General features: G+C 44.3%; 1 protein-coding gene across 3 annotated transcripts in view; it reads left to right on the top strand.

The window, feature by feature from the left end:
- Nucleotides 1–2,185: 2,185 nt before the first annotated feature.
- Nucleotides 2,186–27,526, top strand: part of ufl1 (UFM1-specific ligase 1) — an 88,613-nt gene continuing 63,272 nt past the window's right edge. Inside the window, exons 1-7 of one of the 3 annotated variants that reach the window (XR_015079568.1) lie at nucleotides 2,186–2,436; nucleotides 6,856–7,001; nucleotides 9,441–9,469; nucleotides 10,254–10,351; nucleotides 15,273–15,387; nucleotides 22,357–22,487; nucleotides 23,516–23,574. Coding sequence is in view for 2 of the 3 variants with exons in the window: in XM_085997418.1 (XP_085853544.1) it covers nucleotides 2,360–2,436; nucleotides 6,856–7,001; nucleotides 9,441–9,469; nucleotides 10,254–10,351; nucleotides 15,273–15,387; nucleotides 22,357–22,487; nucleotides 23,516–23,574 (655 nt within the window). In the remaining variant the exon portion in view is untranslated. Of the gene's footprint in view, nucleotides 2,437–6,855; nucleotides 7,002–9,440; nucleotides 9,470–10,253; nucleotides 10,352–15,272; nucleotides 15,388–22,356; nucleotides 22,488–23,515; nucleotides 23,575–27,526 lie in introns of those variants that run through there. The other 2 variants (XM_085997418.1, XM_085997419.1) reach the window with 2 other exon arrangements.

A 27,526-nucleotide genomic window follows, 5' to 3' on the forward strand; every position in this document is an offset into this window, starting at 1 on the left:
TTTAAGGGAATAACTGGTCTTAGACTGCAGTACCGGCAGTGACCACCCCTGTATAAAAGGCCCTAGCAGGCTTCTGTAGTTTCAGTTTCAAGCTGCCTCTTGTTCAGTAAAGTACCTGTTAAACTGTTCTCCCGAAGTCCGTGTATTATTGAGGCGCGGACTTTACAGAGAATAGTGTGGTTGGCCATGTTGAAGGCTACAGAGAATCAAGGAGGATAAGAGATAATGCACCATGGCCACTGTCAAGAGTCACAGAGAATGCTGTGCGTAACTTTGGTTAGTGGCACTTTGGTGCTGTGGGACGGAAACCTAATTGGATGGATTTTGTTATGGCAGAGGTATACTCTTTGAAATATATTGTACTTCAAATAATAAAAAAAATACAATGCGACTCTGAGCTTACAAATACTTTTTGCAAAAAACTCATACGCACAGCATATGCACTTTAACTTTTTGTGCCTTTGTTGGTAAAATGGTATGACAAAAAATAGAGTATATGAGTGTTTTTTGATCATCATGTGTTTTGCTTCCTTGGTAACTGCTTATTGGTTATCTGCTTAAATGCTGTGTAACATGGATGAAAATGCTAGACTTCAGCAACATTGCATGGAGAGGGGAGCTGTCATTGTGTTCAGCTTCACTAACCGGACAAGTATATCAAATTATTTAGCATTACTTTCACCTTCTCTTACAATACTATGAGAAACAAACTCATCTAGTACCCCATCTTAAAATAAACAAATTTAACTGAAGAAAATGACATTTCCTTAACCTGTTTGTAGCCAGGGCAGCTGCTAATGTTTTCCCACCTGAATAAAGCAACCCACGTTGCACAACTTATTACATTATATATAGTCACAACATAACTTGATCATATTCATGAGATATCACGACTGAGCACTTAGATAGTATCAGTTGATCAAAAAGAGTCAGCATGGTTCTATGAAGGGTAGGTCATGTCTGACTAATTTACAGCACAGAAACAGACCATTCAGCCCAACTAACCTATGCCGGTGTTTATGCTCCACACGAGCCTCCTTCCACCCTACTTCACAACTTGAGGCGTCTCACGGAAATTCCATCTGTGCTATTCCACACTACGTGGAAGGGTTTCCTGTACGGGCTACTCCTGCATAGACACCACTTCCTCATCCTTGTCTCCCATCCAGATTATTGTCATCTGCCGGAGGTAAGGAGCACCAATGGAAGGCTCTCTACACAGGAGTCCTTCCCTTCACCATTGGAGTTCTGGGGTGGAGAGTGCTGCATGCAGCAGTTGTGTGCAACAGGTTTTTAAGCACTTTCATGGATTACCAGGCCACGTGTGATTTTTGTGACCTATAGGATTCCGCGGCCCATGTCTATGTACAGTGTGAGAGGTTGCAGCCCCTGTATAGTTTGGCTGCCCAGTGCAGAGGGGGGTGGGGGATCTTCTTGTGAGCCTGCTCTTGGGCCTGACTAAGACAGCAATTTGTAGGTCCAGGACTGACGGAGCCCATCGGAGGGGGGGGCGGGGTTGCTTTGGCTGCCTGCCTCTCTTCTGTAGTGTTGTCCATGCCCGGTGTCCCTGAACAGGGAGTATGCGGTGTCCACCAGCACGCTTGATGCCTTCTGCGACTGGTGGGCACTGCGGGGTATAGAGTGTCTTGTAGACATTGTTAACATTTTGATTTAGTTCAGAAGGTATCCCTTTATTTTGGTGGGACTTGATACTTATTTGCAATCTTTTAGTTTAATTGGAACTGCCTTAAAAGGACTTGGTGTGATGATTCTTGTTTGGTGACCCGGGGCAACCCAGTGCCCCCCTTGTTGGTCCATCAAAAATGGCCTTCATCTAAACCTATCAGTATATCCTTCTATTCCTTTCTCCCTCATGTGCTTATCCAGCTCCCCCTCAAATGCATCTATGCTGTTCGCCTCAACCACTCCTTGTGGTAGTGAATTCCACACGCTCATCAGGTTTTTGGTGGTATAATTCAAATCATCTGAAGGAAACTTTAAATAAATGCTTCGGATTAATAGTCTTGGTTAATATTGTTACAGCAGAGGCGTATTTGAAATATATTCTACTTCCAATATTTTAAAAAATACACAATGCGACTCGAGTTTATGAACGCATTTCGGAGCTAAAAACAAACTTGCCATTGCATTGATGCCGCCAGAAGGGGGAATTTGTGTGCGCAGTGCGCCCGTACAATGTGTTGACGTGTGGTTTGTGCAGAGCCTGCCAGACGTGGACCCGGAGCGCGAGCTGCGGAGTAAGGCGGGATCGGGCGGTGCGAGCGTCACAAAGGGCGGATTCCAGGGGACAAGTGGGAGACCGAGTGTGGCCCGGAGCGCGGGCCTGCCAGCCCTGAACATGGCTGCAGACTGGGCTGAGATCAGGCGGCTGGCAGCCGACTTCCAGAGAGCGCAGTTCGCAAGCACCGTGCAGAGGTAGAGGGCCATGGGCTTTTCAAACAATGCAGGTTTTATTTCCCCTGAACCCCTGCCTGGCGGCGTCTACTTTCCAGGTCGAACTTTTTTTTCCTCTCTCTCTCGAACAACCCCGGAGTCAGTGCTGGGACTGACTGGCGAGGTCGCCCTTCGAGTCTTGCAACGCGTTGCACTGCCGTGCAGCCTGGCCTGAAGGCCTCTCTCAGATCAGTATGTGTGAGCTTAGGGACGGGGACAGTTTTGCTGAACTTTTGTGTGTGTCAAACTCGCTTTCTCATTTACGAAGCATAGGTAGTACACCTTTCCTCTACTTGCATTGCTCCCTAATCTCTGTATTCTAAAGCTGTTCAACTTTCCTTGCTGGTCAATAAAGCTAAACACGACTACATCATTGGAAAATTATCAATTGACAAGATATGAAAAGTTAATTTTGTAATTTTGGAGCAACTTGTTTACAAAGCGAGACAAAAATAATGACTTTTAGAAACAGTAGCTTAAAATAATTTGGAGATGATGGCTGCCACCATATGTTTGGGGAAATAAATTACAGTAATTCAAAGTTTGTGTGTACATATAAAGCATTACGATTAAAACCTCATTTAAGCTTGCAATTTACAACCTCTGCCAATGGAACTGGAATAAGTTCAATGTAAACCTGCCTAAGCTAACCAACAAAGTCAATTAATGCAGGGTTTTAGATCGTGGCCTGGAGTTTCTTCTCTGGACGCAACCGGGAAGTTAGACCCAAAAATGGTTACGCCCAAGTATCCTCCCGATCTCTTTAGAATACGCCCGAACTTAAACAAAAATCAGCATAAATAATTGGAGCCCAAGGAAAGCACCAAACCCACACCATATGTTTGTTCTTTATTTATGCAAGTTTCTTCTTTATTTATGCAAATTTAAGTTTCAACTCCTTTAACTTTCATTCATGCACATCATAGGAATAGGATTAGTTGATTTAGCCCCTCGAGAAAGTTCTGCCATTCAATGAGATCATGGCTGATTTGTGACCTAACTCCACATAACCCCCTTTGCCCCATATCCCTTAATACCTTTGGTTAACAATAAGCTATCAATCTCAGATTTAAAATTAACAATTGATCTAGCATCAACTGCCGTTTGCAGTAGAGAGTTCCAAACTTTTACCACCCTTTGTGTGTAGAAGTGTCTCCTAATTTCACTCCTAAAAGGTCCGGTTCTAATTTTTAGACTATGCCCCTGAGTCCTAGACTCTCCAACCAGCAGAATTAGTTTCTATCTACCCTTTCAGTTCCCCTTGGTATCTTAAACTTTGATCAAATCACCCCTTAACCTTCTAAATTGCAGGGAATACAACCCTAGTTTGTGTAATTTCTCCTCGTAATTTAACCCTAGGAGTCCAGGTATCATTCTGGTAAATCTACGCTGCACTCCCTCCAAGGCCAATATATCCTTCCTAAGGTATGGTGCCCAGAACTGAACACAGAACTCCAGGTGTGGTCTAACTAGGGCTTTGTATAGCTGCAGCAGAACTTCTATCTCCTTGTATTCTCGTCCTCTAGATATAAAGACCAGCATTCTATTAGCCTTGTTTTCTGTACCTGTTCGTGACATTTTAACGATCTATGTACTGTACCTGCACCCCCAAGTCTCTCTGGACGTCCACTGTTTTTAGCTTTTCACCATTTAGAAAGTACTCTATCCTTTTTTTGGTCCAAAGTGGATGACTCCTCGCGTGCCTATATTGAAATCCATTTGCCACAGTTTTGCCCATTCACTTAATCTATTACAGGAAACTTTGGTTTATCTGGAGGTTGTATGCCTGGAAACCTCGATCTAACGGCAGAAATCAGCAGCCGTTTTTGGTTAGGTTTTTTTTCTTCTAGCATTTTTTTTTTTTTAACAGTCAGGCTCTGGAAAGTGTCTCTGTAGCTTAGCAACAGCTTCAGAGATGCTTCCAAGGTACGGGCCGAGTGTTTACAAGCTGTTGCTAAGCAACAGTGTTTGTTGTCAGATACGGAGATGAAAACCTCCTATCCTTCAACATTAGCGCTGGTCTATCCGCAAGTTTTGATAGATCGGCAGCAGCTCAGTCCCATCGGTGCCGGATATCAGAACTTTTCCTGTAATATCTCTTTTGTAATTTTATGCTTCCCTCTACACTGCTTACAATGCCACCTATCTTTGTGTCATCGGCAAACTTGGATATGTGGCTCTCTATCCCATCATCTAAGTCTTTAATAAATACGTTGAATAGTTGAGGCCCCAACACAGATCCCTGTGGGACACCACTAGTCTCATCCTACCAATTAGAGGACCTGCTCATTATCCCTACTCTCTGTTTCCTGCTGCTCAGTCAATTTCCTAACCAGGTCAACAATTAGCCTTCAATTCCATAAGCTTCAACTTTAGCTAACAGTGAGGGACTTTATCGAATGCCTTCTGGAAGTTCATATAAATAACAAACATAGACATTCCCCTGTCCACTACTTTAGTCCCCTCTTCAAAAAATTCAATCAGGTTTGTTAGGTATGACCTACCCTTTACAAATCCTTGCTGGCTCTCTGACCAGCTGAAAATTTTCACGGTGTTCAGTCACTCTATCCTTAATTATAGACTAGTAATTTCCTGACAACAGATGTTAGGCTAATTGATCTATAATTTCCTGGTTTCCCTCTCTCACCCTTCTTAAATAACAGAGTGACGTGCAGTTTTCCAATCTAAAGGAACGGTTCCTGAATCGAGAGAACTTTGGAAGATTATAGTTAGGGCATCTGCAATGTTCTCACCTACTTCCTTTAAAATCCTGGGATGGAAAACATCTGGTCCTGGGGATTTGTCACTCTAATTTGTCTTCAGGCACAACATGTTTAGGAGCCTGTAATCGGGCAAGCTTTTCAATTTTTAATGGACACAATTATGCCATAAAAATCCATTCAAAGAAACAGAAAATACAGAGCAGGTTTTAGTGAGAATAAATTATTTTTTTTAAGTTCAAAAATTGTAATTAAAACACTGAAAATCTGATTGCAATAGGTGAGACCCTCCCAATTGGAGCATACTCCCATTTGAGAGTTGGGGGCATGGCCAGTTTTGTGGGTGGCGATTCATTCTAATGAAGGGTTTGTTGGCTGGACGCAAAAGATTGAGGAGAGTTGGGCGTATTATAGTTACATTCGTAACTCACGAGCAAATTGCACAATCTTTTAAGCCACATAATTGATTTCCGCCCAGGTTACACATCTCTGGGCATAAATACGGAGGAAAATCCAGGCCGCCTCTAGAAATTACAGTAACAAAATCTTATGAGATCTTGTAAATCATCATTCTATTAAAACAATGTTACAAAAGATATCTCTTTTTGAGAATACATATGCTAAATTATGGAAGTATAGTAGAACCCTTAACATTCATTTATGGGGCTTACTGATACGAACCATAGTGAATGTGCGACCTTTGACCTTGGTGTTCCTTTTCTTGATCACTAACCAGTGATCCTGCAGGAAGTGTACTTGCAAGGACATTGAGAACAATTGCGCACCATTGAAGAATGGTTACTTAGGCCACTTCCCACAGAACCTTATTCCGCATATGTCACTACTATCAGGAGAGGAAGAGTAAGGTGAAAAAATTTGGGGTAAATTTCCATCTTCAGTGCTGCTTGCATATCGGGGTTTGGAATGGACATACCCTACAATTTTGCATCCTTTAATTTTAATTGACAAAATATTATGAGGGGCGTACAGCCAAATTCCTACTGTCCTGAAGCTCAGTACCAGAAGTGCTAAAATTGAAAATGTATCCCCATATCTTTTAACAGTTGACTTGAGAGGCCAGTGCTAATTGCTCTTGTCACTTTCGCCTGACCTCATTCCAGCTATGTAATAACTAATTAATCTTTAATAGTATAAAATACAAAAAGACAGTGCTGTACATTGGTATCTAAAGATCCATCTTCCAAATGCGTTGTAACCTTATTTTAGACAGGGAGGATAATCTAGCCAGAGACCTCTTCAAAATTTGCTTCTTATATTCAGTAATGCCAAGAGGTCACACTGATGTGCTGTTAAAGACCCCCTGCCCAGTTTTTCCTCTTGCTACCTTGCGATAATCTGACAGTAATAAAGCACAGTTCCCCCAGATGAATCAAACCCAGGCGTAAATGTCAATAAAGACTGGAAGTGAGGGGAGCAAATTTGAATTTGTATAGTACTTTATCACATCTTTGAAATGGTTTCAAAAGTATGTCATACATAAGGAATTACTTTGAAATGCAGTGACTTGTGAATCTTTGCTTTTGTTGGAAGTGCTCTGTTATTGTACTTGTGTGGTTTTACTTATACTAACTTTTGTATGTCACATAAAGGTATTCTTAAGAACTGAAATACATGACTTATACTTTATCCTTGTATTTAGCATTTTATTTTATTTGTGCAGGTTGTCTGAAAGAAACTGTATTGAAATTGTTGCTAAACTAATAGCAGAGAAACAACTAGATGTGGTACACACACTGGATGGTAAGGAGTATATCACTCCAGCGCAGATTGCCAGAGAGATACGGGATGAGCTATATGTTCATGGAGGTGAGTTTCGCAAGTTACATACAAACTGATAACTGGATTTTAGCTGAATCTCAGAGAGCTTGTGTAAGAGCAACATGAAGTTAAATGTGAAAACCAGAGCTAGGTAGTAGTGGGAAGTACAGCCCAGGGATAACCAGAGTGCATAATTATAGTGACAATTGTTACATTACCTCTTTTTTTGCCATAAACTCTGTTATTTTGTTACCATTATTAAGTTATTTGGGCATTATTGAAACAAAATAGCTGGTTGAATGCATTTACTAATTTTGCTGATTATTTATGAGAGTATCTATCTATCTATCTATCTATATATATATATAAAAGAGCTCTTCTGTCTGTCTGTCCCGATGTCTGTCTGTCTGTCCGTCCGTTCTCTATACATTTGAAAGTTACAGAGCGTACCGACGCGCGCGTCGCCTCAAAAGAAAGCTTGCGATTCCGGACCGGTCATAGGCGTATTTACGTTTCGGCCGGACAAAAATCCCGCCCGCGGTATCCCAAAAACGTTCAGCGTTCCGCTCATTAGCATCTCATTAGCGACCGTGTGACGTCGAGGTCCACCAATCGGACGATGGGTTCCTTCCTACAGTTGAGTGTCGAGTGACTCGACGATTGACCAATCCTACGCTTCGGTGACCTGACCGGTCGGCCAATCGGTGCGTGTGTGGGCGGGCCTTATCCTTCTGAACCGAGGTGAGTGGCCGCCATCTTGATTTTTCACAATGTTTCCCCCCACACTTTCTGTGTGTTAGGGAACTAAGGTAAATATTTTAATGATGTGTTAGGGAATTAAATAACAATTTAATAGGGGGGGGGGGAGAGCCTCGGGAAATCGCCGGGGGGGGGGGGGAAGAGCCTCGGGAAATCGCGGGGGGGGGGGAGAGCCTCGGGAAATCGCGGGGGGGGGGAGAGCCTCGGGAAATCGTGGGGGGGGGGGAGAGCCTCGGGAAATCGCGGGGGGGGGAGGGAGAGCCTCGGGAAATCGTGGGGGGGGGGAGAGCCTCAGGAAATCGCGGGGGGGGGGAGAGCCTCGGGAAATCGCGGGGGGGGGGAGAGCCTCGGGAAATCGCGGGGGGGGGGAGAGCCTCGGGAAATCGCGGGGGGGTGGAGAGCCTCGGGAAATCGCGGGGGGGGTGGAGAGCCTCGGGAAATCGCGGGGGGGGTGGAGAGCCTCGGGAAATCGCGGGGGGGGTGGAGAGCCTCGGGAAATCGCGGGGGGGGGGGGAGAGCCTCGGGAAATCGCGGGGGGGGGGGAGAGAGCCTCGGGAAATCGCGGGGGAGGGGGGAGAGAGCCTCGGGAAATCGCGGGGGGGGTGGAGAGCCTCGGGAAATCGCAGGGGGGGTGGAGAGCCTCGGGAAATCGCGGGGGGGGGGGGGAGAGCCTCGGGAAATCGCGGGGGGGGGCGAGCCTCGGGAAATCGCGGGGCGCTCGCGCCGCCCGCCCACAGCGGCCGTCCATCAGCCGCGCCATACGCGGGGGACCTCAGCTCCGGACCTCAGGCGCTAGGCAGGGGGAGGGGCCGGAGAGAGGGACAGAGGGGAGCGGGGGTGGGCGAGGGGCGGGAGGGAGGGAGGGATAGGACAGGGAGAGGACATGACAGGGAGAGGGGGGGACACACAGGGGCAGGGAGACCAAGCACCCCAAAATTGCCCTCGCGCCCCAAAATTGCCCTCGCAACGCGGGGCTCCCCAGCTAGTTTATAATATATTAAATGTGGTACATGGGGCGTGTGTTCCATTGAAAACACCTTTGTGAACCTGCACTTAGGGGAGCTCCATTATAAAAGCATTACATTTTTCTGCAATACTAGTTGCATTTGTAGGTGGTGCTGTGATAGGAATTTCAATGTTAAAGGTGTCACACCTTCTCTATCATAACTACCCTGTCACTGTTTTGTGAGTGTCCACCGGTGTACTTTTCCTCAAATCACTCAGTGCTTTCTGCAAAATTTTATTGCTATTTTTTCTTCTCAGTAATTGAAATTTCCACGGTCCAAAATCAGGAATTTAAAAAAAAAATACACATTTCACAAAAGCAGTACTAGATACGTCCATTGAGTTGTCATTTGTGTATTTTAATTCCATCATTAAAGTTTTTACGTGAAGGCCTCAGTCCCTTCCAAAAGCCTTTGCTTGAACTTGATATTTTTGCCCAGAGCTCCGAGTTGAATTTAGATTGTGCAATGTGCAGTGGATCTAATATCCTAGGATACACCAGTTGTTTATGGAATATTTTCAGTTAGTTTCTAGCAATTTATGCTTAGTTATTTTTCCAAAATTATTTGGTTTAAAATAAAAAGCTAGAGGACAAATTTCAAAAGTTTTATTCAGGTAAAATTGTAATTCTTATTTTAAAACAGAGCGAAAGTGTTTTAATAGTTGTTACTTTTTGCGACACGATTGTGAATTCCCCATGTAAGTTTTTACTTTACTTTTCAGGTAGGATAAATATTGTGGATCTGCAGCATGTGAGTATATTAATATTTTTTTAATTAAGTTTTTATTGCATACATTGAATATCTAGTTTTAGCTCCATCAAGGATACAGACATTAATATGATAACATCCAAGAGACAATCCTTAGCATATAACTGATTATCAATAATTAAAACATTGCTGGACTAGTAAAGGTATTGTGATTGCCTATTTTTACTGTACAGACAGGACCTGAATGTGATTTTTTTTAAATCATGAAAAGGACTTAATTACCTAACACTGTCTTTAGTAACCAAAAGTTAGGGGAATTCTCTCCCACCAGGACAGTACATAGTAAAACATTTAGCTTATCTCTAACAGTGCTCAAGAAAACCAAAGGGGGGCTCATTTTTCTCCCATGTAAGAGCACTACCTTTAACCCAATTGTTTGTATTGGTTCATAAATAGCCCCTCACCTCTTGAAATTCAGATTGGTCCAAATGGATTATGTACCAAAGGTTATACAACCTTCTACAGCAAAGTGAATAGTATCAACCATTTCAGCAAATATTTTATGGGCAATACTGGTTATACATTAAATGTTTGAGGCACATTACCCACAGTACTTGGAGAGAACTACTTTGAATGGCTTAGCTGAAAATAAATGGATCTTTTCAGTAGCATAATATTGCATGTGTAAACAAATCTGCAAATTTTTTACATACAAATTATGTATTTTTCCCCAAATATTGATGATTTATTCTTAAGTAATGTGTACAGTCAAAAGCTAACAATCTTTTTTTTTTTTAAAAACCATTTTTTTCCAAAATTTTTTTAGATTCTTAATGTGGATCTAACACACATTGAGAGCAAAGCTAGTGACATTGTTAAATCAGACAGAGGTATCCAGCTTGTCTTAGGCCAGCTGATTGATGAGTGAGTATTGACAATTTCTTAATCCTAGTAGACATTTTTTTTTCTCTCTTTTTTCCCTAAAACAACCAGAAGATTTTCATGAAGTAAAAGTAACAGGACTTCAAAATTATACTGGCTTCTGTTTCTTTCACCTGTAACCTGGCCTCTCAAATTCTTAACCCTTCCATATACCCATTTCCTGATCGAGGCCAAACCCCACACTTTCTCCCTCATCTTCCCCCTCAGTCTTTTAAATTTATTTTGTCATCAAGCCCACCACCTACCCCCCCACCACCACCACCACCAATCCCCTCCTCGCCGAGCTCCTGACCGTACAACTTTCTGTCCTTGGACCCATGGTTGCCTATATCACCTTACTCCTTTTCGCTGACACTAACCCTACCAACTTCAACACTACCGTTATCAGCCTTTCCTCAACTACTGCCCCATCTCCAACCTTCTCTTTCTAAAGTTCTGGAACACATCTGCTCCCAACTATACTCCCACCATTTCTACCTCTCCCTCCCTCCTGAAGACCCTCCAATCAGGTTCTAACTCGCTGAACACACTGAGAATATACACAGAATGTTATTTGTACCTGCGACCTTTGTTTGTTGTACCTCTTGCCCTCCCTTCAGTACTGTATGCCACTTCCTCCTCTATCAATGTCTCTCCTCTGCTGTCTATTTGTGACACTGCTCTCATAGTTCCATTTGTATCTGTTTCAATTAAGATACTACATCTCTTCCAATGGTTTTTCCTCCCATACGCGCATGGTCAATTTCTATGAACAACAATTTGCATTTATATAGCGCTCTTAACATAGGAAAGGTGCATGGCAGGCCAATGATGGAAAGATTAGTCGAGGTCTTGGTCAATAATGTGGATTTTAAAGAGTCTTAATTAATTAGCAGTCTTGTTGTGCGAGGCCCCTTGGGGAGGAGCGATCATAATATGATAGAATTCTTCATTAAGATGGAGAGTGAAGTAGTTGACTCAGAGACTAGAGTCCTAAATTTAAATAAAGGAAACTGCGATGGTATGAGGTGCGAGTTGGCTAGGATGGATTGGGGAATGTTACTTAAAGGGTTGACAGTGGATAGGCAATGGCAAACATTTAAAGATCGCATGGATGAACTACAGAATTTGTTCATCCCTGTTTGGCATAAAAATAAAACAAAAAATGTGACTCAACCGTGGCTAACAAGGGAAATTAGGAATAGCATAAGATCCAAGGAGAGGACATATAAATTGGCCCGAAAAAGCAGCAAACCTGAGGATTGGGAGCAGTTTAGGATTCAGCAAAGGAAGACAAAGAGGGGGAACATAGAATATGAGAGTAAGCTTGCAGGGAACATAAAAATTGACTGTAAAAGCTTCTATAGATATGCGAAGAGAAAAAGATTGGTGAAGTCAAGCGTAGGTCCCTTGCAGTCAGAATCGGGAATTTATAATGGGGAACAAAGAAATGGCAGACCAATTAAATACATACTTTAGTTCTGTCTTCACAAAGGAGGACACAAATAACCTCCCAGAGATGTCGGGAAACATAGGGTCTAATGAGAGGGAGGAATTGAATGAAATCAGTATTGTAGGGAAATGATGTTATGGAAATTGACAGCCGATAAACCCCCAGGGCCTGATAATCTACATCCTAGGGTACTTAAGGAAGTGGCCCTAGAAATAGTAGATGCATTGCTGGTCATCTTCCAAAATTCTATAGACTCTGGAACAGTTCCCATGGATTGGAGGGTAGCTAATGTAACCCCACTATTTAAAAAAGGTGGTAGAGAGAAAACGGGGAATTATAGACCGGTAAGCCTGATATCGGTAGTGGGGAAAATGCTAGAGTCCATTATAAAAGATGTAATTGCAGAGCACTTGGAAAACAGTGACAGAATCGAACAAAGTCAACATGGATTTACAAAAGGTAAATCATGCTTGACTAATCTACTAGGATGTAACTGGTAGAATAGATAAGGGAGAACCAGTGGATGTGGTGTATTTGGACGTTCAGAAGGCTTTCGATAAGGTCCCGCATAAGAGATTGGCGTGCAAAGTTAAAGCACATGGGATTGGGGGGAAGGAACCGTCTTGGATAGAGAACTGGTTGGCAGACAGAAAGCAAAGAGTTGGAATAAACTGGTCTTTTTCCGAGTGGCAAGCAGTGACTAGTGGGGTACCGCAGGGATCGGTGTTAGGACCCCAGCTATTCACAATATATATTAATGATCTAGACGAAGGAACTAGATGTAATATCTCCAAGTTTGCAGATGACATAAAGCTGGGTGGGCGTGTGTGCTGTGAGGAGGATGCAGAGAAACTCCAGTATGATTTGGACAGATTGGGTGATTGGGCAGGTGCAGTATAATGTGGATAAATGCGAGGTTATCCACTTTGGTGGCAAAAACAGGAAGACAGATTATTATCTGAATGGCAATAGATTGGGAAAAGGGGAAGTGCAACGAGACCCGGGTGTCCTTGTGCACCAGTCGCTGAAGGTAAGCATGCAGGTGCAGCAGGCGGTTAAGAAGGCAAATTGTATGTTGGCCTTCATAGCGAGAGGATTCGAGTACAGGAGCAAGGATGTCTTGCTGCAGTTGTACAGGGCCTTGGTGAGACCACACTTTGAGTATTGTGTGCCATTTTGGTCACCTTATCTGAGGAAGGATGTTCTTGCCATAGAGGGAGTGCAGCAAAGATTCACCAGACTGATACATGGGATGGCAGGAACGACGTATGAAGAGAGATTGGGTCGATTAGGCTTATATTCGCTGGAGTTTAGAAGAATGAGAGGGGATCTCATTGAAACTTATAACATTCTAACAGGACTAGACAGACTAGATGCAGGAAGGATGTTCCCGATGGTGGGGGAGTCCAGAACCAGAGGTCACAGTCAAAGGATAAGGGGTAAGCCATTTAGCACTGAGATGAGGAGGAATTTCTTCACCCAGAGAGTGGTGAACCTGTGGAATTCTCCACCACAGAAGGCAGTTGAGGCCAACTTATTAAATATATTCAAGAAGGAGTTAGATATATTTCTTAAGGCTAAATGGATCAAGGGATATGGGGAGAAAGCAGGGACAGGGTACTGAATTTGGATGATCAGCCATGATCTCATTAAATGGCGGAACAGGCTCGAGGGGCCGAATGGCCTACTCCTGCTGCTATCTTCTATGTTTCTATGGGAAAATGAAATGAAGCGGTTGAGGGGTTTAGGGAGGGAATTCCAGAACCTGGGCCCTAGACACCTGAAAGCACAACCGCCAATCGGAGGGGCGAAGGGAGGAGGATGCACAAGGGGCCAGAGTCAGAGAACACAACCTGGGGGAACAGAGTTTGTAGGGATGAAGAAGGTTACAGAGATGGCGAGGCCATTGAGGGATTTAAACAAAAGGATGAGAATTTTAAATTTGTGGCATTAGGGAATGAGAGCCAATGTCAGTCAGTGAAGGCAGGATAATGGGCAAGTGGGACTTAATGTGGAATTAGGTAAGTGCAACAGAATTTTGGATTAGCTAAAGTTTACAGAGGGTGGAGGAGGAGAGGTCAGCCAGGAGAGGAGGTCAGCCAGGAGAGGATTGGAGTAATTGAGTCTGGAGGTGATAAAGGCATGTTTGAGGTTTCAGTAGCAGATGGGCTATGGTAGGGGTGGAGATGGGTGATGTTACAGAGGTGGAAGTAAGTGGTCTTTGTAATGGATTGGATGTGGGGTTGGAAGCTCAGCTCGGAGTCAAACAGGACAGCGAGTTTACAAACAGTCTAATTTAACCTGAGACAGTGGCTGGGTATGAGGATCGAGTCTGCTGAAGCTTGTGGCAGGGGCCAAAGATGAGGGCTTCAGTCTTTCCAATGTTTACTTCAGTGGGAGAGAAAATCGGGCAAAGTGTAAAACGGGCTGCCAGTTCACTATCACCTGTTTATTGCCCAGCGATAAAAGTTAAAATAACTCCAATAGATTTTTTTTTCTCCAACATTTTAAACCCATGAAATTAAACATTACGAACAAACAGATTTGAGGAAAACTGGCAATTATTTATCAATTAATAACGCAGTTATCAACAACTTTTTGAAAATTTTAATTTCACAATTATGGCAACGGTGTATATTAATAATAATTTGGTACAGTAGAAATCTATGCTTGCGTTAAGTACATTTTTATCTGCAGTAAAATGAGTATGTTAAATATATAGGCCTAGAAATTGAGTGGGCTTAGCGCCCATTTTGCGGCGCTAGAGGGCATTGCGCTGGACTTACAGCCGGTTTTGAAATTGACTAGGGCCCAACATCGGCGTTACACCGGTAGCGCTGCGCCGGCACCGATGACGTCATCGGTGTGCGCAGCGTCCCGGTTGCCGTGGTGACGGGCCCCAGCGCCGAAATTCAGTTGCGGCCGCCTCGCCCGTGGCAGCCGCAACTAAGACTCTGGCAACAGAGTCTTACACGACTTTGCGCCGGCGCATAAAGGTGGAGCGGCGGCCGGCCGCTTTCCCGCCAGCCGCCTGCCCGCACCTCCCTCCCCGGACTCCCCCACCGCCCCCCCCCCCCCCCCCCCCCCCCCCCCGCGGAACAGATGCTTCTCGGCTGCGAGCCCGGCACTTCCCCGAGGTGCCGGGCTCATTTTTGTGGCGATTTAACCGGCCAGCGGGCGGGTGCAGGCAGCTCCTCCTTAACTGAAGGAGGAGGCCTGCACTTCCCGAGCCTGCCGCACCGCATCGGGCGCCGCAATGCGGCGCGTAGCGCCAGTTTTCAGGCGCAAACAGCCTTCAGTAGCGCCGGCAGCCGTTTGGGCGTGGCGCTACTGAATTTTTGGCGCGCACAGCGCGACTTAGCACCGCCGCTAAATTTCCGGCGTTAAGCCCCGGCGCAGCGCAAACTCAATTTCTAGGCCATAAGCTCTAAGAAATAAAGACAGGATGTAATATTGCTGCCTCTTAACCAGAACCTACCTGGATCAGATGGCCGAAGAGGTAAATGACCGACTGCAGGAAGCTGGACAGGTGACCATAGCAGAGCTCTGCAAGTCATATGACCTTCCAGCTGACTTTCTAACAGAGGTGAGTAGATAACATTCCACCACAAGTAAAACGTTGAAGCAGCTGATGTACCGCAGTAAGGAACTGGGTCAACAGCCAAGCAGTAAAAGCTTCATTGACAATTTCTTGTGAATTGTGTTAAAATACCACAGAGATTCCTAACTAATAAAACTGGCATTGTGTGTTACTAAGTCCTCTGTAGTTTTGAGCAACCAATTGTAAAAGGAAAATTGCATCAGGGACCAGCAGCCTTAATAAGTTGGAATTCTTATTTGTGTACTTTGAAACTTAAGAGATGATGGGCTCGATAACAAAGAATGTTAAGAGCTGCTGGTGCAGGATAGCCTGCCCATGGCCCTTTGTGTGCTCCTTGCAGGTCATATGTTGTGTACTGAGAGCGCTGTACTATTACAGGAAAATAAGAGTTGCTAGATGAAGAAAAAAACAAGGTCCATCTAGTTCGCCTTCTACCAGCCTGGTAGTTGCATGATACATAATTAAATGAGCTGACCTTGAATCTTAGAGGGAGGTGAGTTCAGCTCAGTCCAGTCAAGTGTGCACAGCACTTGGAAGAGCAATGGTCCTACTGCCACTGCACTGGGACTGCAATCTTGCCCCCGAAAAGGAAACCCACAAATGTTGAAAATCTGAAGTATGAATCGACAAAATATTTACAGCAAATTTTGTCAGCTTTTGAAAGAAAGATAGGTTACCATTTCAGGTATAACTTTATTGGTTCTGATAGAGGCCTGCACCTAAAACATTAGCCTACCTTTTTTCTTTAAGATGGTAACTAACCTATTGTGCCTTTCCAAGATTTTCTGTTTTTTATTAGCAGATCCTCTGTGAAATTCCTCATGAGAGAGGCTTTTTATAGATAAGGACAGAAGCATTAAGTTGTGTAATGCATAGCATAATGAATTATTCTGCTGTTAAGTTGGAGGTGTGTGTTAGCTTTCCTCTCCCTTTAAGGGCAGAAGATCCATTTGGTGTAAGTAAACACATCCTGAAGTCAATTATAGAGTAATTATTGCTCTTTAAATTGGAAGGTGCTTGTAAATCTGTGGCAGCTGTGCATGACCAGGATATAAAGTATGATATGCATGATAAGCGTAAGGGTTTTGTGGGTATTCGGTGGGCAGTAGTTGGGCAAATAGCCCAATTCTGCGGATGGGTACGATCTATCAAGGAGAAAATTGACATCGCAGGTTCTGGGTTTTCACGCATGTGGAAACCCGAAACTTGCGGGGCCATTCACAGCACTTAGGACGGCGGACACTGTGCATATGCCGTCATAGGCCCTGTAAGTTCCGGGCCAATATGTTAAATTTGGTATGTGGAGCGGATACATTCCAGTTTTACGGAAAATCCCGTTATTAGTCATAGAGTTATACAGCACAGAAAGAGGCCCTTCGGCCCATCGTGTCCACGCCGGCCATCAAGCCCTGTCTATTCTAATCCCATTTTCCAGCACTTGGTCCGTAGCCTTGTATGCTATGGCGTTTCAAGTGCTCATCTAAATGTTGTGAGGGTTCCTGCCTCTACCACCCTTTCAGGCAGTGAGTTCCAGATTCCAACCACCCTCTGGGTGAAAAAGTTGTTCCTCAAATCCCCTCTAAACCTCCTGCCCCTTACCTTGAAACTATGCCCCCTGGTTATTGACCCCTCTACTAAGGGAAAAAATTCCTTTCTATCTACCCTATCTATGCCCCTCATAATTTTGTACACCTCAATCAGGTCCCCCCTCAGCCTTCTCTGCTCTAAGGAAAACAACCCCAGCCTGTCCAGTCTCTCTTCATAGCTGAAACGCTCCAGCCCTGGTAACATCCTGGTGAATCTCCTCTGCACCCTCTCCAATGCAATCACATCCTTCCTATAGTGTGGTGACCAGAACTGCACACGGTATTCCAGCTGTGGCCTAACTAGCGTTTTGTACAGCTCCATCACAACCTCCCTGCTCTTGCCTTCATTAGCCGAGGCATAGAATATAACTATCCCATATGTCTTTTTAACCACCTTCTCTACCTGTCCTGCTTCCTTCAGGAATCAATGTACATGCACACCAAGGTCCCTCTGATCCTCTGTCCTTCCTTGGGTCCTACCATTGATTGTGTATTCCCTTGCCTTGTTAGTCCTCCCAAAATGCATCACCTCACACTTTTCAGGGTTAAATTCCATTTGCCACTGTTCTGCCCATCTAACAACCTGCCTATATCGTCCTGTAGCTTGAGGCTTCCCTCCTCACTATTTACCAGTCCACCAATTTTCGTGTCATCTGCAAACTTACTGATCATACCTCCTACATTCATATCTAAATCATTAATGTACACTACAAACAGCAAGGGACCCAGCACCGATCCCTGAGGTACACCACTGGACACAGGCTTCCAGTCACAAAAACAGCCTTTGACCATCACCCTCTGCCTCCTGCCACTAAGCCAATTTTGGATCCAATGTGCCAAATTGCCCTGGATCCCATGGGCTCTTCCCTTCTTGACCAGTCTCCCATGCAGGACTTTGTCAAAAGCCTTACTGAAGTCCACGTAGACTACATCAACTGCACTACCCTCATCCACACACCTAGTCACCCCCTCGAAAAATTTAATCAAATTGGTTAGACATGATCTCCCCCTGACAAAGCCATGCTGACTATCCTTGAGTAATCCTTGCTTCTCCAAGTGGAGACTAATTCTGTCCCTCAGAATTTTTTCCAATAATTTCCCTACCACTGATATTAGGCTCACTGGCCTGTAATTCCTTGGTTTATCCCTACTACCCTTCTTGAACAATGGTACTACGTTAGCTGTCCTCCAGTCCTCTGGTACCTCCCCTGTGGCCAGAGAGGTTCTGAAAATTTGTGTCAGAGCCCCTGCAATCTCCTCCCTTGCCTCACACAGCAGCCTGGGATACATCTCATCTGGGCCTGGGGATTTATCCACTTTTAAGCCCGCTAAAACCGCTAGTACCTCCTCCCTCTCGATGCTAATTTGTTCAAGTATATCACAATCCCCCTGCCTGATTTCTATGCCTACATCGTCCTTCTCCATAGTGAACACAGATACAAAATATTCATTTAAAACCTCACCTACATCTTCTGGCTCTACACACAGATTGCCACTTTGGTCCCTAATGGGCCCTACTCTTTCCCTGGTTATCCTCTTGCCTTTAATATACTTATAAAACACCTTGGGATTTTCCTTTATTTTGCCCGCCAGTGTTTTTTCATGCCCCCCCTCTTCGCTCTCCTAATTTCTTTTTTAAGTACCCCCCTGCACTTTTTATACTCTTCTAAGGCTTCCACTGTTTTTAGTCCTTTGTGGCTGCCAAAAGCCTCCCTTTTTTTCCTAATCCATTCTTGTATATCCCTTGACATCCAGGGTTCCCTGGACTTGTTGGTCCCACCCTTGACCTTTACAGGAACATGTTGGCGCTGTACTCTCTATTTCCTTTCTGAATGTCTCCCACTGCTCTGATGTGGATTTTCCTACAAGTAGCTGATCCCAGTCCACTTTGGCCAGATCCTGCCTTATCATATTAAAATTGGCCTTCCCCCAATTTAGAACCTTTATTTCCGGTCCATCTTTGTCCTTTTCCATGACTACCTTAAATCTCACCGAATTATGGTCACTGTCACCAAAATGCTCTCCTACTGTCACTTCTACCACTTGTCCGGCTACATTCCCTAGAATTAGGCCCTGTCTTGTAGGACTTTCTACATGCTGGCTCAATAAGCTCTCCTGGATGCACTTTAAGAATTCCGCACCCTCTAAGCCTTTCACACTCTGACTATCCCAGTTAATATTGGGGAAGTTGAAATCCCCTACTATTATTACCCTATTATTTCTACACTTCTCTGAGATTTGCCTACATATCTGTTCCTCTATCTCCCCCTGACTGTTTGGGGGCCTATAGTACACTCCCAGCAAAGTGCTTGCCCCCTTTTTGTTTTTAAGTTCTACCCATATGGCCTCATTAGAGGAACCTGCTACAATATCATCCCTCCTTACAGCAGTAATTGACTCCTTGATTAATATTGCGACACCCCCTCCTCTTTTACACCCTCCTCTGTCTCGCCTGAAGATTCTATACTCTGGAATATTGAGCTGCCAGTCCTGCCCTTCCCTCAACCATGTCTCTGTGATAGCAACAATATCATACTCCCATGTGTTCATCAACACCTTCAATTCATCTGCCTTACTCGCAAGTCTCCTTGCATTAAAATAAATGCCATCCAGCCTTGCCATACTCCCTTGTGCCGTTACATATTTGCTCTGCTTTCCAGGCTGACTTGTTTTTTCCTCTATATTTGGCTGTGCATCACCCCCTACTATAGCTCCACTCCGTATCCCATCCCCCTGCCAAGTTAGTTTAACCCACCCCCCCCCCCCCCCAACAGTACTAGCAAACCTCCCCGCAAGAATGTTGGTCCCATTCCGGTTCAGGTGCAACCCGTCCGACTTGTACAGGTCCCACCTTCTCCAGAAACAGACCCAGGAAACTAAAGCCCTCCCTCCTGCACCAACTCTTTAGCCACGCATTCATCTGCTCTATCCTCCTATTTCTATACTCACTAGCACGTGGCACCGGGAGTAATCCAGAGATTACAACCTTTAAAGTCCTGCTTTTTAATCTGCTACCTAGCTCCCTAAATTCTTGTTGCAGGACCTCATCCCTCTTTCTACCCATGTCGTTGGTACCAATGTGAACCATGACCTTTGACTGTTCGGCCTCCCCCTTCAGAATGCCCTGCAGCCGTTCAGTGACATCCTTGACCCTGGCACCAGGGAAGCAACATACCATCCTTGAGTCACGTCTGCGGCCGCAGAAACGCCTGTCTGCACCCCTCACTATTGAGCCTCCTACCACTATTGCTCTTCAACTCTTACTCCTCACCCCTTGTGCAGCTGAGCCACCCACAGTGCCATGAACTTGGCTCTGGCTGCACTCCCCAGAGGAACCATCACTTTCACCGTTTTCCAACATAGAAAAACGGTTGTTGAGTGAGATGCACTCTGGGGCTTTCCTGACTACCTGCCTGCCCCCCTTCTGACTGGTGGTCTCCCATTCCCTCTCTGACTGCACTTTCATAAGCTGTGGGGTGACCACATCTAAAAACATGCTATCCACGTAACTCTCAGCCTCACGGATACACCGCAGTGCCTCCAGCTGACGCTTGAGCTCTGAAAACCGGATCTCAAGTTGGCCAAATCGTTGGCACTTACTGCACATGTGGTCATCCTGACTGCAAGAAGCGTCTAGGAATTTCCACATGCTGCAGGCCATGCAACGCATGGGACTGAGGTCCCCTGCCATACTTTTAATTAAAAAACTCTTACCTCAAATTTAAACTCTTGAATTCTCGCTGTCCTGAACTACCTTAACTATGAACTACCTTAAAAGAAATAAACTTAAAATTGAAGGGAAAAAAGCACTCACCCACTACTCACTAATCAGCTTCTTCCCTTGTGCCGGTGTCACTTTCTGTACTGTGACGTCACTCTCGAATTCTGCCGCTGCTCGACTGGGCAGAATCACCCGCTCTGTTTACTCACAGAATCGCCCGCTCATTAAAGTGTTCACATCTCCCTGGAGTTACCTGTGATGCCTGTAGGTGGTGCTGTGATAGGACTTTCAATGTTCGAGGCATCACACCTTCACATACACCTACTCTATCAGATAACGCTCACCATAGTGAGAGTCCGACATGATTTAAAAAAAAACATGCATGGGTTATTTAAAATGCATGGGTTTATCAAGGACAACCAGCACAGATTTGTTAAAGGCAATTCATATTCTCAAGAAAAAACTCTGGCAGTCATATTAGTTTTCCTCTCTGCCAAGTAAGTAGTGCGAATTTAAAAGATTTTAATTGCTTACTTAAGTTTTTTAATCTTGTGTGTCTCACCTACCACATCAGCAGCTCCATCGGAAAAAATTGTGCTACCTGTTGGGTAAATTTTCAGGCCTGTTTCCCCCCAATTTCTTTCTCAACCATCGGCCTCCTTGATATAAAATTTAAAAAATTCCCCCTGCTTTTCTGAGACCGACTGTCTCGCCGCACCTCCTTCAAGGACTGCATCCTCTCAACTGTCAGCTCGTTATCAACTGCTGGCCCTGCCCCCAAGAATGTGCTCTTGCAGTCTGTTGCTAGCTGCTGCTGGCCATGCCGTGCCGCTGTAGTTCAATGCCTCGGCAAGCTACTGTGGGCCATAATTTCTCCCCAAAGCCTGTCTCTTTCTGGACCACACACTTCTGCTTACAGACCTTTCCATCCTGAAGGTGATGTTTCCAGTCGCTCCATAGCCTCAGAATAAGTTGATGTCCCCTCCCTCTGACAGGTACCTGATGTACTATGGGGCAATGCACCACATCCATAGGCCCTGGTGCAAAGGAACAGACTGCCCAGACTAATGGTAGAAATCAAAGTGGGCAGAGAGAAAGAGAAAGCAAGGGAACAAGTGAGCAATGGAAATCGGAAAAAAGAAAGAGTAAAATGGGGAGAAAAATCATTTGAAAAAGAGGAAGATGGCAGATGAAAGGGAAATGAAGGCAGAGAGAGAACTGGGGCCAGTGAGAGATGGGAGCAAAGATAAGAGGGCTGGAGGGGAGACAAAATGACAAATCAGGCAGAGAGATCAGTGACTGACCGTATAGATTGGGATCAAAGAAATTGGGGACACAGGGTCATGTTCACTTAAGAGCAATTGAATTTTATAACCTTAACAGGACATATACTTATACTTTAGGAAGGGAATACACTTTGCAGTTTACATTATAATGTCCCTATCCTTATAATATGGCACATCCTTTGACTTAACCAATAGCAGAACCATGGCAGATTCAATAATATGGCTAAATCTAAAATCTATCACTTTCCAAAATGCATTCAACAAATATTTTTTGAAAAGTCCTGCCTCTTTGCAAAAGCTGAAATTGTTTCTGCACATCCTTAGTTTTTACATATTTGTATTTTTCTATCTAAATTTAAAGGTATTGTCACAGCGTCTAGGCAGGATTATAAATGGTCAGATGGACACCTATGACCGAGGAGTCATCTTCACTGATGCTTTCGTTGCTCAGCATAAGGCACAGATTCGTGGGCTTTTCAGTGCAGTAACCAGGTATTGATCGAGCCGTCACACTTATTTATCCATCCAGTTAAGTAGAAAAGTGAATGAATTAGTATTAACTTAATACTTGCAGGAAGACTGTATAACATAATGTACGAATTTTGCTGAGATGTGCATATTCTAATTACTATTAGTTATAGATCAGTTTACTGAAACATTTTGTATGACTGTAAACTGACCCTGCACACCTCATAATGTAAATACCAGTGAGTTCTGCTTTATCATCGTCCTTGAAGTCTCTGTTCTTTTCAGTAGCTAGCTATTCATTTTATGTCTAATGCCATTTTGTATTATCAGCTGCATTTATTGATTTTCATTACTTGCAAACATTTTGTCCTGATTTTCTTCTTGCACTATTCAGAATGCGCTCTAAGTTGTCAGTGTAATCAACATGCTCCACAAATAATGAATAACGACACGTTTATTTTATACTCCTGTGTTGGAGTGAATTACTGTTGCTGCTTTTGTTGGTCTGGTGAACCAATTGTAAAAGGAATTTGCTGTGTGCAGAAAAAGAACAGCTCAGTCTTTCAGATTTTCCAGTTTATGAATTACACTTTTAAGGAGCTCTTTTTAACATTTCTGCACAAAAGAAGATACATTGCATGGTTAGTTCTAACAATACTGCAAATAAACTTTTAAATGCATTTTTGTCTCTTATGTGTGTAATATGCTGTATTAGACATTTGAAGGACATCTATTGTTACTGATGATGTAATTTCCCAACTTTGAAACTCAAAAGGACACTTATTGGAGTGTTGTTTCAAGGCCATTTTGGTCTATTTTTCTTTGATATCCTTTTTATAATCTGTATCTAAATATTTATATAACCAGTTAATGAATAATATTTCTGTAAATTTGGGAATAAAAGGGTTTTGGTTTGGAAAGCAAAAGTTTGTTAATCGGAGAGTTTTTAGGAATGAATATGGTGAGCTTGAATCCAGAGGAAAATGTGTGTGTGTTGTACTTGAAATGTAGTACATTTTTAAATGAGACTGTTTAATGTTCTTCGTCAACAGGCCAACGCCAATAAGCCCTTTGATATCTCAGTACAAATTTCAGGAACATCTTCTTTACTGTAAGTTGTCAATGGAATTATATATTTTTTATAGAGAGAAAGAATTGGTATTGAAATGCAGTTCAGTAGGTAAAACTTACTTGTATGCAGAATTGATCTTTGTAGCATAAGGCTTGAGGTTAAGCCTTATTGCAGTGCAGTTAATAACATTTCACTTCAAGTATAATAGCCTATTAAAACACTTCCAATTGTCTCTCTACAGAGAAATAAACCAAAGCACAATATCAAAAACACTATTTGTTGTATCTTGATAAAAATACAGTCCCGTTATTGTTTTGGTATTGAGCTCAGACTCCATGTTTTGACTCTAATAAACTATAGGTGAATTGAGTTTGAGCAATTTTTGAACTAGTTCCCAGGACGTGTACTCAACATAAGCCTGGTTTTGAATTTGGTATCAAACGCAGATGGTAAAAAAAGGAAATTTTATAGTGGTATAATAGAGGTAACTGCTGAAACTAAAGCCTTGAAGCATTTTGATTTGATATTGTAAATGTCTCCCTCCCTTTCAAAATTGCCAACATCACCCTAACCCTTACAAAAAAAACACCCTCGACCTTCTGCCCCATCTTCAACTTCCTTTTCCACTCCAAAGTTCTTGAACATGTTGTAGCCTCCAAAGTTCATGCCTATCTTTTCTGCCCTTGCCACAGCCCCGAAACAGCTCTAACCAACATGACTCTGACCATCACGAGTTATCCCTCATCCTCCTCGACCTCTGCAGCCTTTGACGTGGTCAACCACATCATCCTCCTCCCACGCCTCTCCTCCATTGTCCAGCTCAGTGGGACTACCTTCATTTGGTTCCACACTTACCTATCTGATCGTAGCCAGAGCATCTCCACCAATGGCTTCTCTTCCACCCTGGCACCATCACCTCGGGAGTCCCCCAAGGATCCATCCTTGGTGCCCTCTTTTTTTTTTCTTAATTTAAATGCTGCCTCTTGACGACATCATCCTCAGACATGGGGTCAGATGGACATGTTCCACATGTACACCAATGTCACCCATGTCTATCTTTCCATCACCTGTCTCGACCCCGCCACTGCCTCTGTGTTGTCAGACTGTTTGCACGATGTCCTGTCTTGGATGAGCTGCAATTTCCTCCAATTAAATGTTAGGAAGACGGAGTCATCATCTTCGGCCTCCACCACGAACTTTGTACCCTTGCCACTGATTTCAGTGTTCTCCAACTTTGGCCTTTTGTGCATTCACCCTCTCCCTCGCCACTTAGGCCCCAGTCTCAGGATTTCCCTACCTAAGCCCCTCCATCTCCCTTTCTTCATTTAAACCCCTTCATGGCTTCCCCCCCTATCCCTAACCTCCTCTTTGACCAAACTTTTGATCATCCCTGCTTTGGTTCAGCATCCATTTATTTCTGATTACGGCTCTATGAGGCACCTTGGGATGTTTTTCTACGTTAAAGGCACTGTATAAGTGTATGCTCTTGTTGATTTTGATGGATTGAAGAGGACCAGAAAATTTTCACTGCAGTCCGATCAATTGAAATGCTGCAGTACCTGGTTTGGTCACTGGAGGGAGCTCTAATCTGCTAGAAACCCTAGTGTCTACTAGTTGTCTCTATAGTATTACAATGGGCTATATTTTCTGATCAGAGGCTTCCTGCGTGCGGAGGCCGCCGATCTGAGAAAATCTGCGAACTTACCCGAGGGCTCCCGAGGTGTGTATACTTCAGTTTCTGGGCCTCTCCAAACTCGAAATGCGCAGGGCCCACGTACCCCAAAGGCGCATGCGGTTCGCAAGCGTCCCTGGGATCACGTGGGCCATGGGGAGCCAATAGGAGAAGGGAATCTCCCTCCATACACTTGACAGACAGACCTGTCAGATATATGAATGGAGATCACCCCAAAAACACAGTAAAACATTAAATAAATAAATAAAAACCATCACTTTTTTTAAATGAGTTCAAATTTTGAAAAAAATAATTTAAGTTTTTTACGTGGCTAAAAATAAACTTTTTTTAAAAAGTTTTTAAAATGATAAATGAGTGAAAAAATTTTTAAAACTTTTTTCAGCTCTTATGCTGGTAAAAGTAGGCCTTATGCCTGCTTTTACCAGGCGTAAGATTTCTAAGGGTTTTCTGCGGGCGGAGGTTCTCCAGAAAGCGGAACTATCTGCCCGCAGAGGCCCTTCTCCAGGGCAGGTGTCCGATCTGTCAAGAGCATTCTTGACGGATCGGAAATGCTGGTTTTCAATGCATGAGCTTCGCATGCCTGAAACCGGCATTTCCGATGTCCCTACAGGTGTGTACACAGTTCCTGGGCACCGAGCCTCAAGAATATTGATTTGGCACTGCAGCTGCATAATGGGGAGGATCCCTAATTTACATAAAAGTCAGAGTCATAATGAACCGTACCAGCAGGCTGGTAGGCCCTCTGAATCCGAGTGTCACAGGCACTTTGGGGTAAAGCACGGCTTGGAGCAGATCTCGGTTGTCCCATAACCCAGAGTCGGTGCCTGTTACGCAGCAGCGCTATGGGCACTCGGCATTACGTTACTGATCCCGAAGTATTTAACAAATGATATAAAATAAAAAGTAAAAATAACAACAGAGAATGCTGGAAAAACTCAGCAGGTCAGGCAACATCCGTGGAGAGAAATTTGAGTTGACGTTTCGGGTTGAAACCCTTCTCCAAAACTGGAAAGAAAATAAAAAGATCGAAGGCAAAGCTGCGATCGAACAAAAGAAGAAAAGGAGACAATAAAAGGTATTAGAAGCCAGATTCTTGATCGGGTGGATGCGGTGAGGATGTTTCCACTGATGGGTGAGATTAGAACTAGGGGGCATAATCTTAGTTTTGAAAGGGCAGCCCCTTATTCTGAGATGAGGAGAAACTTCTTCACTCAGAGGGTAGTAAATCTATGGAATTTGCTACCCCAGAGAGCTGTGGAAGCTGCAACATTAAATAAATTTAAAATGGAGATAGACAATTTCCTAGCAGATAAGGGAATTAGGGGTTACGGGGAGAGGGCAGGGAAGTGGACGTGAGTCTAGATTCAGATCAGCCATGATCCTATTGAATGATGGAGCAGGCCCGAGGGGCCGTATGGCCTACTCCTGCTCCTATTTCTTATGTTCTTAATGGGCCCGTGGAGACAAAAGGCAGCTGAGATTAGGTGTGAAGTGTACTGGCAGGATAAGGACAGCTGCCAGGTGAGAGAGAGAAACAAAAGGAAAGGAGGGGGAGGCGGGGGTAAAAGGAGGACCCAAAACAAAGGGGTGGAAAAAATTTAAAGGAAAAAAGTAATAGAGGCCGAGGTTATGATCTGAAATTATTGAACTCGATATTGAGTCCGGAAGGCTGCAAAGTGCCTAATCGGAAGATGATTTGCTGTTCCTCGAGTTTACGTTGAGCTTCCGTGGAACAATACAAGAGGCCAAGGACGGTGAGGTCCGAGTGGGAATGGAGCGGTGAATTAAAATGACAGGCGACCGGAAGCTCGGGGTCACCCTTACGGACTGAACGGAGGTGTTCCGCAAAGCGGTCACCCAATCTGCGTTTGGTCTCCCCAATGTAGAGGAGACCGCATCGTGAGCAGCGAATACAGTATACTAGATTGCAAGAAGTACAAGTGAATCGCTGTTTCACCTGGAAGGGGTGTTTGGGGCCCTGGACAGTAGGAAGGGGGGAGGTATAGGGGCAGGTGTTACATCTCCTGCGCTTGCACGGGAAGGTGCCAGGTGAAGGGGAAGGGCTGTTGGGGGTGATAGAGGAGTGGACTAGGGTGTCTCGGAGGGAGCGGTCCCTACGGAATGCTGAAAGGGGAGGGGAAGATGTGTTTGGTGGTGGGATCACTTTGGAGGTCGCGGAAATGGCGGAGGATGATCCGTTGAATGTGGAGGCTGGTGGGGTGAAAGGTGAGGACAAGGGGAACCCTATCGTGGTTCCGGGAGGGAGGGGCAGGGGTGAGGGTAGAAGTGCGTGAGATA

The sequence above is a fragment of the Somniosus microcephalus genome, chromosome 9, assembly GCF_052327205.1.
Source record: "Somniosus microcephalus isolate GS21.2 chromosome 9, FLI_Smic_1.0, whole genome shotgun sequence".
Classification (NCBI taxonomy): domain Eukaryota; kingdom Metazoa; phylum Chordata; class Chondrichthyes; order Squaliformes; family Somniosidae; genus Somniosus; species Somniosus microcephalus.